The 12,068-nt window shown below is 60.3% G+C and overlaps 1 protein-coding gene across 1 annotated transcript in view; it reads right to left on the bottom strand.

The window, feature by feature from the left end:
• The window catches only part of RAB11FIP5 (RAB11 family interacting protein 5), a gene marked incomplete in the record, with an annotated part of 14,652 nt that overhangs the window by 2,424 nt on the left and 160 nt on the right, over nucleotides 1-12,068 (bottom strand). The window contains 4 exon segments of the mRNA XM_014588902.2: nucleotides 1-291; nucleotides 525-714; nucleotides 3,428-5,101; nucleotides 11,550-12,068. Of these exon segments, the coding sequence (XP_014444388.1) occupies nucleotides 88-291; nucleotides 525-714; nucleotides 3,428-5,101; nucleotides 11,550-11,791 (2,310 nt within the window).

Here is a 12,068-nt window from a genome sequence, read left to right as displayed (position 1 = left end):
AGGAGGGCAGGCAGGTGGGCAGCACAGGCCCAGCCCAGACTGGGCAGCAGGTCTGTGCCAACCCTCCCAGGGTGTGGGTGAGGAGGGCTACTTGGGGGCGTCGGGGGGGATCTGCAGCAGAGTAGGCGAGGTCTCCATGATCCGCACCAGTAGCCGGTCGATGTAGCTCTCCAGCTCCTGCACGTGCTCGTCCCGCTGGCTCAGCTCGCGCTCCCGCTGCAGGAGCAGGCCGATGAGCTCGTCGTGGGTCAGGTGGTAGTACTTGGCAGACTGGTCCAGCACAGCTGAGTCCTGAGGCCAGCCAGAAGGACAGTGAGCAGGGCAGTGCCCTCCCAAGTGACCACCAAACCCCAGTTTCACCACCAAAGGTCAGGAACCACCGTGGTCCCCACATCAGAGACAGACTAATGGCTTGGAGTGTCTGGTGTGCAGGCGGCATGCTCCCTGCTCCACCCTCCCAGCACCTGCCCCAGGCTCCTGACCTCTCCACAGCACCACCTGCCCCAGCACTCCCAGGATCTCACCTTCAGTCTCTTGGCATCTGAGGTCTGGCCGACCTGGGGTGCGGGAGCCACAGGCTGAACGCTGCCAGATGTGACCGTCTTGAGCTTTTCCAGCCCACTGCTCAGGGCTGTGCTCAGACTGGAGCGGGGCTGCTTCCTGTCGGGGCTGCCCTCCGCAGGGGCAGCACTGAGGGGCTTCACGGGGTGGGGACTGTGAAGACAGACAGGAGATGGGTTACGCGAAGAGAAGGGGAACACGAGCCAAAGGTGAGGCCACGTCCTCTGCAAAGCCTCCAGGCCTGCTGGATGGAAAGTCCGCGCAGCTGAGGCACAGCTGTGCCTGCACTCCTGCCTGCCTGCTCTGTCCACCCTGTTCTCCTTGGCCTGCCCACTACCTGCCCCGCCGTTTCACTCCCTCCTAGGCCAACAGCCATCCTACACCCTCTGTATGTGTCCCCAGTTAGCCAGGGATGACCCTCTCCAGCCACCACCCCTCCCTCCCTCCTCTTCTGCACTGTGACCTTTAAGGGATGACCAACCTTCCCAGTTACCCAATTTTTCCAGGACTGTGAGGATTCCTAGGACAGGGGACTTTCAGTGCCCAAACCAGGACAGACCTTGCAAGGTGGGAGGCCTGGCCATACCCTCTCTGCTGGCTGCTTCCCACCTGCATTTCGACAGGCCTGAGCAAGGCTCTCTGACCCTGCATCTGCTCTGGCTAGACCAAGTCAGCCCTGCTTCCTTCTCGCCCAGCCTCTCCAGGGCACAAAGACTACATCTGTCACTAGCGAGGACAGAGCCCCACAGCCCAGCACAAGTGAGCTTGTTGAGGCCCCTAAGCCCTACCGCTCTCACCCGGCTGGCCTCTCCTGGAGCCCACTCTTGGCCCACTCCTTCCTTTAGCCCTCTCTCCTCCTTTCCCCCCAAGACCTCTCTCGGGGTTTCTGACCTCTGACAGCCTGTTCTCGTTCTAAACTGCCCGTGTGCCCTTGGGTTCTCTCCTGTCCTCCTTGCCTCTCAACACCCCCTACCCTCCGTCCCCAGCCCAGATCTCAGCCTTGAGCTCCAGATCTGTGCAGATGACCGCAGGCAGGCTCGCTCCACTCGGGGCCACCTCGATGAGTCTCACTCCCTTCCGCACCTGCCTGTGGCTGTGTGCGCTGTGCGCACTGGCAGTCGAAAACATCTCTGGCTCACCCAGAAACCTGCGGTCCCTTTGACTCCCCTCAGCCTCTGCCTTAGCAGTCACCCCTCCCTGCCCCTTCCTACCTCCCCTCAAACTACTCCCTGGCCCCAGCCAGCACCTCCCCCATTCCTCCCCTCTGCACTGAACAGTCTAACCCAGTCTAACACAGTCACCCCTGCCCTTTCCTCAGGGCCACCAGCCAGTCCCACACCCTACCCTCAACCTCGCCCCCACCCCCCACTGCACTCCTCTTATCTTCAGGCTGTCACAAAAGCGATTCCTCCAGGTGCCCTGCTAATCCTCACTCATGTTTCAAAGCTGTGCAAGGCCACTTCCTGCAGGAAGCCTTTCTAACTCCCCAGGGCTAAGACGACCTTTGTCTAGACTCCCCCAGTTCCCTACATCTGTGTCAGTTACATAAACTATAAGCATCGGGCCCCCAAATCAACTAACTTGGCCCCCCTGGCAGACCTTGTTCGAATTTACGTTTACTTTGAAGAGAATTTAGACTATTCAGGAACAGGAAGCAAAATGGCACGGTCCAGGGCCTTGAACTCCACTGAACATAGGCTCATCTCGACCCAGAGAAGCTGGCTGTCAGAACAGGGCTATGGATGTGACTCAGAAATCCTTAGAGGCACAGCGCCCAGGCATGGCTGGCAGTAGGGAAAAGAATGCACCTCAGGCCTCCCCTGCCAGCCAGTCTATGCTAGGGATGTGGACGTCAAAACAGCTCTAATGCCACGTAGGGCCGTGCCAGGGGGGCAGGGAGGTGACCAGTGCAGCGGAAAAGCACCCCACATGAGGTGGCAGGAATTGCCCCCTACATTTCAAGAACCCTGGAACCTACAGTGCTCATGGATCCACTCTGTCTGAGAAAGGGGGGCAGAACTACTGGGCCACCCACTTGCCCCTCCTCACGGGTCTCCTAGAGCACTAACATCCCTCCGGATCTGCTGCCCCTCCCCCAAGCCACACCCCACTACTGCCCAGGGCCTGAGGTCCAGACCTCCACTCTCATCACCCCTCACAGTCACCAGGTGAGGTCTTCCACACAGACCAATGCCAGGGTGACCACAGTCGCACAGCAATCCGAAATGGGTCACAACCACTGAAAGCACAAAGTGGACGCCTAGAAGTGCGGCCGGAGGGCCTTTCTTCCGAGGGTCACACGCACACGTGGGAGGCATTTCCCCCCCTTTCTCTGTAGGTGTCTCTGGTTTCCTCTCTGACATTAAGCCGTAGCCCCTCCCCGGCTCTCCGCCTCCCCACAGCCTGTCACTCGAGGCCCGGCTGCTGCTGCCACAGTCTGCTTTCCCAGGCCCACTGTGACAACTGGCCCATTTGAGTGTCCCAGGCCCACCCACAGCTCCCCTGCAGCTGAAGGCTGAGAGCGTGAGCTCCGGAAGGTCCCTGGCACAGCTGGCACACCCCTTCCCCCCCAGCCCACGTAGTGACTCCTGCTTCATTCCTCATCCCGTGCACCTGTCAGTGCCATTCCCCAGATCCGTGGATTGTGGGGGCACCCTGACTGGCCAAGGACCCCGGGAGGATGCAGCTTCAGAGCTGGTTTCACCAAAAGCTCAAGCCTTCCAAGCTTCTACTGTCCTGCCCCCAGGATGGAGAAGGCCCTCAGCTGCCCTTGAAAGGATGAGGCTGGAGCAGGAACACTTCAGCCCCTGGGCTGCTCACCCCTCGCCACCCGCTTCCTCCTGGTGTTCGTGGGGTGGACGCTCACCTGGCACTGGACTGTGGCTCCTCAGCTGGTCGTGTCTCCAAGGGCAGAAGCACAAGCGGGGAGGCTGGGGTGGTTGCAGTGCGGTCCTCCCCTCGTGGGGCAGGGGAGCCCCCAAGGGGTGAGGCTGGCTCCCCAAAGGGTGGGGAGGAAGAGGGCAGGGGCCAGGCTCCAGGCAGGGGGGAGCACGGAGAGCTGGGCTCCCCATGGTGGTGGCTGGCCCAGGGTGGGAGAGGGGGTGGTGGGAAGGTAGGCTCTGGGGGTGTGGGCAGCTCCTCTGGACTAGAGTGAATGGAAGAGTCCCTGGATCCTGGCGGTGATGTAGATGGGAGGCTGGGGGGATCTCGGCTCCCCTGAGGTAAGAAGGGGTTCAAGACATCCTCCTTGGAGGCCCACAAATCAGCCTGCTGGAAGGTGGCTGGCAGAGGCCCACGACCCCCTCCCACCAGTCCCTGGCTCTGGGCCTCAGGAGTCTCAGGGCCTCCTCCTCTCTCAAGAGCCTCCAGGGTCTGCTGACTCTGAGGAGCCAAACTCTTTGAATAACAGGGCGGGGGAGCAGGACCCTCAGGGCAGCTGGTGGGCGCAGTCAGGCAGGGCCCAGACACAGGGGGGTTGGCATCCTCTACCAGGTCTTCCAGGCCTGGCTCACCCAATAGGGTTCCAGAAGAACGGCTGTCAGACTCCTCCGACTCTGGCTTCTCCCCTTCCTCCCTGGTCTCCTGGGGACCAGCAACCAGTGCATGCGGGGAAGCACCTCCTCTTGTCCCTGCCTCCCCATGACTTGGCTTCTCTGCAGCCTTCTCTTCCTCTTCCTCGTCCTTTTCCTGTGAATGTGCGGGCGTGAAGAGGCGTGGCGGCTTGGGAGGCGGTGTGCTGGGTTGCGGCGCACCGTCTGACACCTGCTCAGGTTTGGGCTCTGGCTCCCGGTCTAGTTGGGGCAGCCCATGGCTCCCTTTGGGGCTCAGAGTTTCTGGTGATTCTGGCTGCACCCGGGAAGGAGGCAGCTCATCAGACCCTCCCGGCAGGACAGTTGAGGCCATCTCCGCTGCAGGAGAGAGGGTGACCACATCCCAAGGCCAGGAATCGTCAACAGTATTCAGCTCCTGGAACAGCTGGCTTTCACTCTGGGTGGCCTCTTCCTCCTGGCCCTCAGGGGTGTCGTCTGGGCCGGGCAGCCTCTCCCACACACTGATCACTTCCGGGGAGCTGAACAGAGACGTCCCACTGTCCACTGGACTCTGCCTCGCTTCACCTTCTTGGGCAGGCAGCAGCTCCCTCTCTGGCTCTGAGGCAGAGGCTCTAAGGTACTGCTGGGCTGACGCGGAGGCTGGGCTGCCCCCTACGGACTGGAGGGGCCCCAGGTCAGGTGCGCTCGTGCTCGTGCTCGGGTGGTGCAGTCCCAAGTCCAGAGGAACCCTGGGCTCCAGCCACACGCTGCTCCCACCTCTTCTTCCTCCTCCTCCTCCCCCGGGGTCTCCAGGGGGTTCGGCTGCCTTCACTGTCACGGCCCCTGGGTCTTGCAGCCCCGCCGCCTCCAGCCCCACTCCTGCAGGGGCCAGGGTCTCACTCCTGGCCTCTGGACGCAGCCTGCTGGCAGCAAAGACGTTGAAGGTGTCGTCCCACTCAGGCGGGGCTTTCTCAGGGGAGGCCAGGGGGGTGGGGCTGGCCCTCGAGGCACTGGGGAGAGAGGGAGCAGGTGAAGGAGAGTTTAGTGCTATGTCAGCTACCAGCTCCTCGAAGAAGGGGTTGCTCTGCAAGGAGGTGAGGAACGGGTTGGTGAGACCCAAGAATCCAGATGGGATGGCTTCGGGGGCGGCGGTGGCGGCAGCAGCACTGGCAGCAGAGGGGGAGGCGGCTGCAAAAAGGTTAGTGCTTAGCATGGGAGCAGCGGTGGGAGCAGGAGTGGGGTGGGCCGGAGCCCAGGGGGAGCAGGGGAGCTGGTGAGGAAGAGCAGCTGGGTCAGGTTCTACCTGAGGAGACACGTCCAGGCTGTGGAGGGAGACAAAACCGTGAGCCTCCTGGTTAATGCCGAGACTGGAAATGCCCTGCTGGACCCCACGCCCCCGCCCCCACTCCGGTGAGGCCGGCGCCCCGCACGCACACGGGCTGCGTTTGGCCAGGGGACAGAGGGGAGACCCCTGTGTGACACTCTTAAGCACCACCTGAGGACTGTGCAGGGCTACTTTAATCCTCACGCCAACCCCGGGAGCAGCAATGCCAGTTTACAGGCATGGCCCAGACCTAGACTGAGTGTTCTCCCTGTGAGGCCATGCCGAAGACTACCCAACCACAGATGTATGTCCAAAACAAACTCCAAAGAACCTTACACCCCTTTCAGGACAGAGAACACAATACCAGCTAGCCCAGAGGGACTGAAAGACCAGAGAGAGGCCAGGCCTAGCCATCTGGCTGGACAAAGCCAGAACTAACAGGACCTAGCAGGCACCCGTAATTCTAACCCTGACCCAGCCTGGGTTTGACTGTTCTCTTAGAGAAACGGGAGGAAATGATGGCGCTGTTACGGGGCACGACAAGGTGTCCACCAAAGAGCGCCTGCCCCTCATTTGAGACATGTGATAAGGACGTTCACTGTGGGCTGTCTACACAGCCTGGCCCCTGGAGTGCTGTGCCCCTCCCCTCGCTTCCCTCAGGAGACAAAGGCTGGAGATGTGTTCAGCATCAACTCTGAACGTCAGCAGGGGCCTGCACAAAGATCCCAGACCCCAGAAGGTGAGGACAGGGTTAATCGCCTTTGAAAATCCTTCTGGGACAATGAACCTACATCCTCAAAGCAACTGGAGAACACCTGCTGGCTTCAAGCGTCCTGGCCAGGGTCCCTGAAGAGAGGAGCACCCCTTGCACCTTATCACACCTACAGAGCAAAGCTGACTTCAGAGACGTGGGCGGTGCACTCTCTGACACCGGGGGATGCAGGAAGGGCAGGGAAGTGGCGTGGGGTGGGGGGAACACCCATTTCCAGCAGGCTGTCAGCACTTTGCAGCTGCCTGCAGCGGAGCGCACCTGTCAGACCAGGCCTCAGTGCTCTCGCCCTCTGCTGTCCAGTGGTCTCCCTCTTCACAACAGGTCTCTAATCTCAGCCCTAAGCCCCAGGATCCTGACTCCTTGACTCCTCCCTGCCCTGATGGAAACACCCTGGGGGAACTCCTGCAAATCCATCCTCTTCCCTGGGAAGTGTGATGGTGAGCCCCAAGTGGCAGGGCCCAGGCTTCACTCACTTGCCCACAAGGAACGGAGCCCAGACTATATGAAGCTTGCAAGGCTCTGGGACCCAGGGCCCAGGTAGGGCAGGCCCGACACAGAGGTGGGCCGTGGCAAGGTCAGGTGACCAGCTGATGCCACAGCAGGAAGCAGAGAAAGCACCAGTTACACCAGAGGCATGGTCTTGCCTGTCCTCACACCACCACCTCCCCATACCCACCAGGAGGCCCGTGCCACGGCTCAGCATGAACCAATGGCTCACAGCAGGGCTGGTGGGCTTCATCTCAACAACCTGCCCCCCTGAACCGCACTGGTAGAGCCGAGCGCAGCAGCCATGGGACACGGCAGACAGAGCCCTCAGTCTCCCTGTCCAGCCCTATGACAGCGGGAGGGCAGTCAGCCTCCAGGCAGAATATAGCCAGGCCTCACACCATAGGTTTCCATGAGAATCCAACTTCCAGAGGTCCTCACGGCCATATTTCCCTAAAAAAAAAACTCCCCATGCAAGGGTGGATTTTCAGTCTCACCTCCACCCCCTAGAGATGGAGGGAGGGGTAGTAACCCTCCCCACTGCCAAGAGAGAGAGTCCCAACCCCTTCATTCAGAGTCCCTCTCCTTCAATCCGGGCAGGCCCCCCACCCAGGCACACCTGCCAGCCCAGGAAGCAAGGGAAGTCACGTGGATCAGGACCCTGTCCCCACCCACATCCCACTAGAACATCCATATCGGATATGGCCCCCACCCTGCCAGCAGGACTCAGGCCCCAGGAGCAAAGGGGTGCTCTGAGCTACTGCTCTCCCCAGGAAGGAGGGCCAGAGTGGTCGGAGGAAAAAGAAGCCCATCGACACTACAAAGCACCAGCTTGGGTCCACCTCACCAGCCCCTGCTGGGCTCCACTCACCCTTGCCGCCTCACAGCAATCTGGCTGGCAGTCACAACTGCAGGGAGAAGGGTGGCAGGGACAGCGACTGGGAGCCCCAGGCAAGGCGAGGCAGCCTCCCTGCCCCCACCGGTTCCCCAGAGGAACACATGAGCCTGTTGGTATGGAACCGGCAAAGGGCTCTCCCTGGAGGAAAGGACTCCAGGGACAGGACTGGCAGGCTTCCCAGCACTGGAGGTACCTGAGAGCAGCTGTCCGTCTTCCTATCTTGCAACACACGTGCCCAGCCCCCTTCACGCCACGCTCCCTGCTCCACACCAGCCATGCTTCCCTGCTCCACACCAAGAGCACAATCTAGAAGCCTTTACTGTACGACCTCCCCTCTCCCCACCTGGCACAGAGTGCTCCGTGTGCAATGTCTCTACAGGCTGTGTGCTGAGAGTAGAGGTAAACACCTCTGCCTGCTAGAGCCCACCCTGCCGGCCTAGCACAGCCTCCCAGCCCCAAGCAGTGGGAACTTGTCTTCTCTTTCAGGACCAAACATTGGAGGAAAAAAGGAGAAGCCCAAGTGCCTCTGACACTTCGACCTGAGAGAACAACACTTCAGGGCCTGAAGAACCTTGGGACAATCAGCTGAACTTGCCACCCAATGCAGGACTCACTGCTCAGGCCAACAGCTCCCTCGTCTTAGACACTGCACACCCGGGGGCTGCCTGTGAGCGGGAGGCCAGGCTGCGCAAGTGACGAGTCCTCCACAGGCTGAGACAAGTTCTATGTCCCTGTTAGTGCCACACATTGGTCCTGAAGATGGCAAGTGGCTCTGCACAGGCTCCATCAGGAGTCCCTTAAAGGGCCAACGCGGCAACACCCCCCTGGCTCACAGTGAGGAGGAGAAGGAGCTGGAATGGGGATCAGGGGCTATGCCCACCTCCAGCCAACATGCCCTTCAGCCATCCCCTCCTAAGGCATGACTGGTGTGCTCCTGAGATGTGCCCAAGGTTGCGGACACACCCTCTCCTGTCACCTAGGCATACTGAGGTGACGGAGAAGCTCATAACCGCAGCAACAGGGAGAGCACAGAATTTATCTCCCAAACCAGAACACTGTGGATGCAGTAAGGAGGCCAGGAAAGCAGGCGCGTGCTAACTCAAGCCACTGGGCTCGTTTACGCCACCAGGAATCCAGCTGCCATGGCACATTCCAGGCCTGCAGGGACCCGGTCAAGCCACACCTGGTGAGGAGCTGCCGGGAGGCAGAGACTGCGGGAGACGCCACAATTCGCTTGCCTCTGCGGTGCCACACTTACCCCAGTTCAAACATCGTTCGTGTGTAACCTCTAACTCCCCGCGCGTGGTGAGAGGGGAGTGACTTGAAGATAGCCACGCTGGCACTGGCAGCTCTCACAGGTGTGGTCTTGCCTGTCCTCACACCACCACCTCCCCATACCCACCAAGAGGCCCATGCCATGGGCTCAGTGTGAACCAATGGCTCACAGCAGGGCTGGTGGGGTTTCGTCTCAACAGCCTGCCCCCCTGAACCGCGCTGGTAGAGCCAAGTGTAGCAGCAATGGGACACGACAGACAGGGTCCTCAGTCTCCCTGTCCAGCCACTGCTTTCTCCAACTCAGCCTTTTCCTGGTCGCTGCACTCAGTACCGTTGGCTTCAGCCTCTTTGTGGGGCGGCAGTGCCACATGGGGGCACCAGAGGGCGCCGCTACCCTTGCTGGTGAGAAACATGCAGTCTACAGTGGCAGCCCCAAGCAGAGGGACCCCCAGCCACTGAGCCAGTGGACAAGCTCCCCAGGTCCTAGCTGGAGTCCTGTGGCTCCGTTCAGCACTCCAGGTCTGGCTAAGCGTTTCCTGCTGTGAGCTAGCCCACCCCACCCATTAGGTGCCAGCAGTCGTCTCCTCCAGGCCAGCCTTCCCTTTCCTTCAAGGCACAGACAGCCAGGGTGCAGCTGCTGGAGCTAATGTCCCTCCAGGACAGGCCACTTTGCCCAAAGAATGGCCCCTCTGCCCTACCTGGATGTGCAGCCACAGCCTACAAACGGGCCCCCAGGGGGGTGGGCTCAGAATTCAAGTGTGAGGGGATAAAAGCTGAGGCTCACTGTGTCCATCAGTGACCCCAATTCTCTGATGTGGAGCAGCAGAAGGAAAGCGGGGACTGTGGCATTCCAGGAGCAACAACAACCCTGACATCACTCACGGTCACAGCCCACAGGAGCCTAAGCCAAAACCTGGGCACTTACCTACCAACGACCTCACCGAGAAACATTCCTCAGCTTCTGCCCTGCTCCACAGAGGGTCCGGAGACCCTACAGATGACAGCACTGGGCCTGCCCAGTCTGCTCCGCACCCAGGCCCAGTTCCTGGCAAGTGCCCTGTCCCAGTCTCTTGCCGTTTCCCTCTGCCCACCACCTCCAAATATCTCTGGCCACAAGGCCACTAGGATCAGTCGGAGTACCTAGGAAGAGCCTGTCCCTTCTTCCTTGTCTTCCTCTAGGCTTCAGCTGGCCAGCGGTCCCCTGGGCTATGAGTGAGGGCCAGGCAGCAGGAGCTGCTGTACAAGGCAGGGGAGGCGAAGGGGGGCAGCACCCTGAGGTGGTTGCACTCCACACATCCCTCATCCGGGAGGTTCTGACGAGGGCTGCCAGCTGGCCAGGGTCCAAACTAGAAGGCCCTGCATCCCCCTCCTCTCAGCAGACCCAGAACCTCACAGGCACAGAGAAAAACCAGGACTTTGGGATTCCTTTCCTCTCTGCTGGGGGACAGGCTTAGGTCCTCCTTGTGTCCCCACTCTCAATTCCTCAGCACTGTGCCCAGCCTTCCTGCCCACGTACCCATCAAGTAGAGAGGTAGGCTCACGAGAGAACAAACAACTGTCCTCACCATATGGGCTGGGGCCACTGCAGATGCTGCCCAGGGCTGGCCCCAGGGGGGATGTGCTTCTGTGACCTGTGCCTGATGCTCTCCCTGGGCCTTGCCAACAACACAGCAGCACCCCCTAGCTCACAGTGAGGAGGCGGCAAAGAGGCCAGGACGGGGATCAGGGGCTCTCCCCTGGGCCTGAACTGGAGGGGCCTCAGCACATCCAAATCAGAGCAGCCCTTCTGACAGTGCAGAGAGATGTCAGAGGCCACCAGAGCCCCAAGGATGTCTAAGAACCCAGGGTAAGGCTACCCTAGATTTTAGGTGAGCTGCCCACAGCCTCTCATCAGGCTGGAAAACAACTGGGGGGTCATTGCACAGGGGGAGGAGCCTGGGCCTCAATTATTTGACTCTATCTCTCAGAGGGCAGAGATCACAGAGCCCACTGTCCTCTAGCTTCAGAGAGGGCAAGGGAAGCCCAAAGGTACAGTTCCCAGTCCCCACTTCTCTACTTGCCAAGGCTTCTTTTTTTTTTTTCTTAAGAGAGATTACTGCTATAAGGGTGTGTGCACTTGCTGGAGACACAGACAGAAAGCAAGAAATCACTCTCCAACTGGGATGGCCATGCTGCAATCCCTTCTCCTCATTCTCCTCTTGGGATTTTAGGCACACAAGCACACAGGCCCGGCATGAGTTTCAAGCCTCCAGGTCTGGGACTTGAACCACAGTCAGCCATGTGGGAGAAGCAACGTAACCATTATGTTATCTGCTGGTCCCTGCCAAGGCTTCTTTATCTTGAGGCCAGAGAGGGAGAAGTAGAGATCAGGAGGCAAAGAATTTATATAAAAGGTCTGCCCCTGCTTTTCTCCTATTCCTCCTATTCTCCCCTCTCCTTGGGTTGGGTGTGCTAATTCATGCAAGTCCCATGACGAAGGCACTGGGCCCTCAGAGCACCATGCCCATGCAACTCACCTGCATCCGTGTGCACGGAACGAGCCTTGGCTCTGGGAGACAGGATACCTCCACTTAACCATGCAAAGGAGAGCTCCAAAAGCCTGACCAATGGCCACACCTGCCCCGCCCACCTGCCCCAGCATCCGGGCTGCAAACACCCCAGCATTCTGCCCAAGGAGCAAAGCTGGTCTTGCCAAAGACGTACCTGGGTTTCTGACCTTGTTCCTTGGCTTCTCTCAAGCCAAACCAGCTACTTTTGGCCTTTTCTTCCCCGCTGGATGAGTGGTGGGGGGAGACTCCTGGGGCGACACCCCCCAGAGAGCTTCTGCGCCCCAACTCGCTCCGACTCAGGCCCTGGTGGTGATGGTGGAAGAGTCCCATAAGGGGCTTCCGCTCCTCCTTCCGGGCTCCCTCCTTCTCTGCCACAGCCTCCGAGGAGGCCACCATGGGTGTGGCGACCTGGACTGGCTCCCCTCGGAAAGCCGAGCTCCCTCCTGCTCTGCCGAGCGGCTGGCCAGCACTTTGGCCTGGGTGCTCAGCTCCTCCTGTCCAGGCACCACTTCCGAACTGCTGGTGCCTCGGCTGCCTCTGCCCCAGGACTCATCTGCGGGCCGCGGCCTCTCCTCCGAGGGCCGGGAAGAGACACTGTGCAGGGAACTCGAGGCGGGGAATGGGCCCGAGATGGAGCTGCGGTGCCGTGGGGGTCCCTGGGGCTCCTCGTTGT

Source organism: Tupaia chinensis, unplaced genomic scaffold, assembly GCF_000334495.1.
Source record: "Tupaia chinensis unplaced genomic scaffold, TupChi_1.0 Scaffold000316_1, whole genome shotgun sequence".
NCBI classification, from domain to species: Eukaryota; Metazoa; Chordata; class Mammalia; order Scandentia; family Tupaiidae; genus Tupaia; species Tupaia belangeri.
The sequence above is the reverse complement of the archived record's forward strand: the minus strand, read 5'-3'. Positions and strand labels throughout refer to the sequence as shown.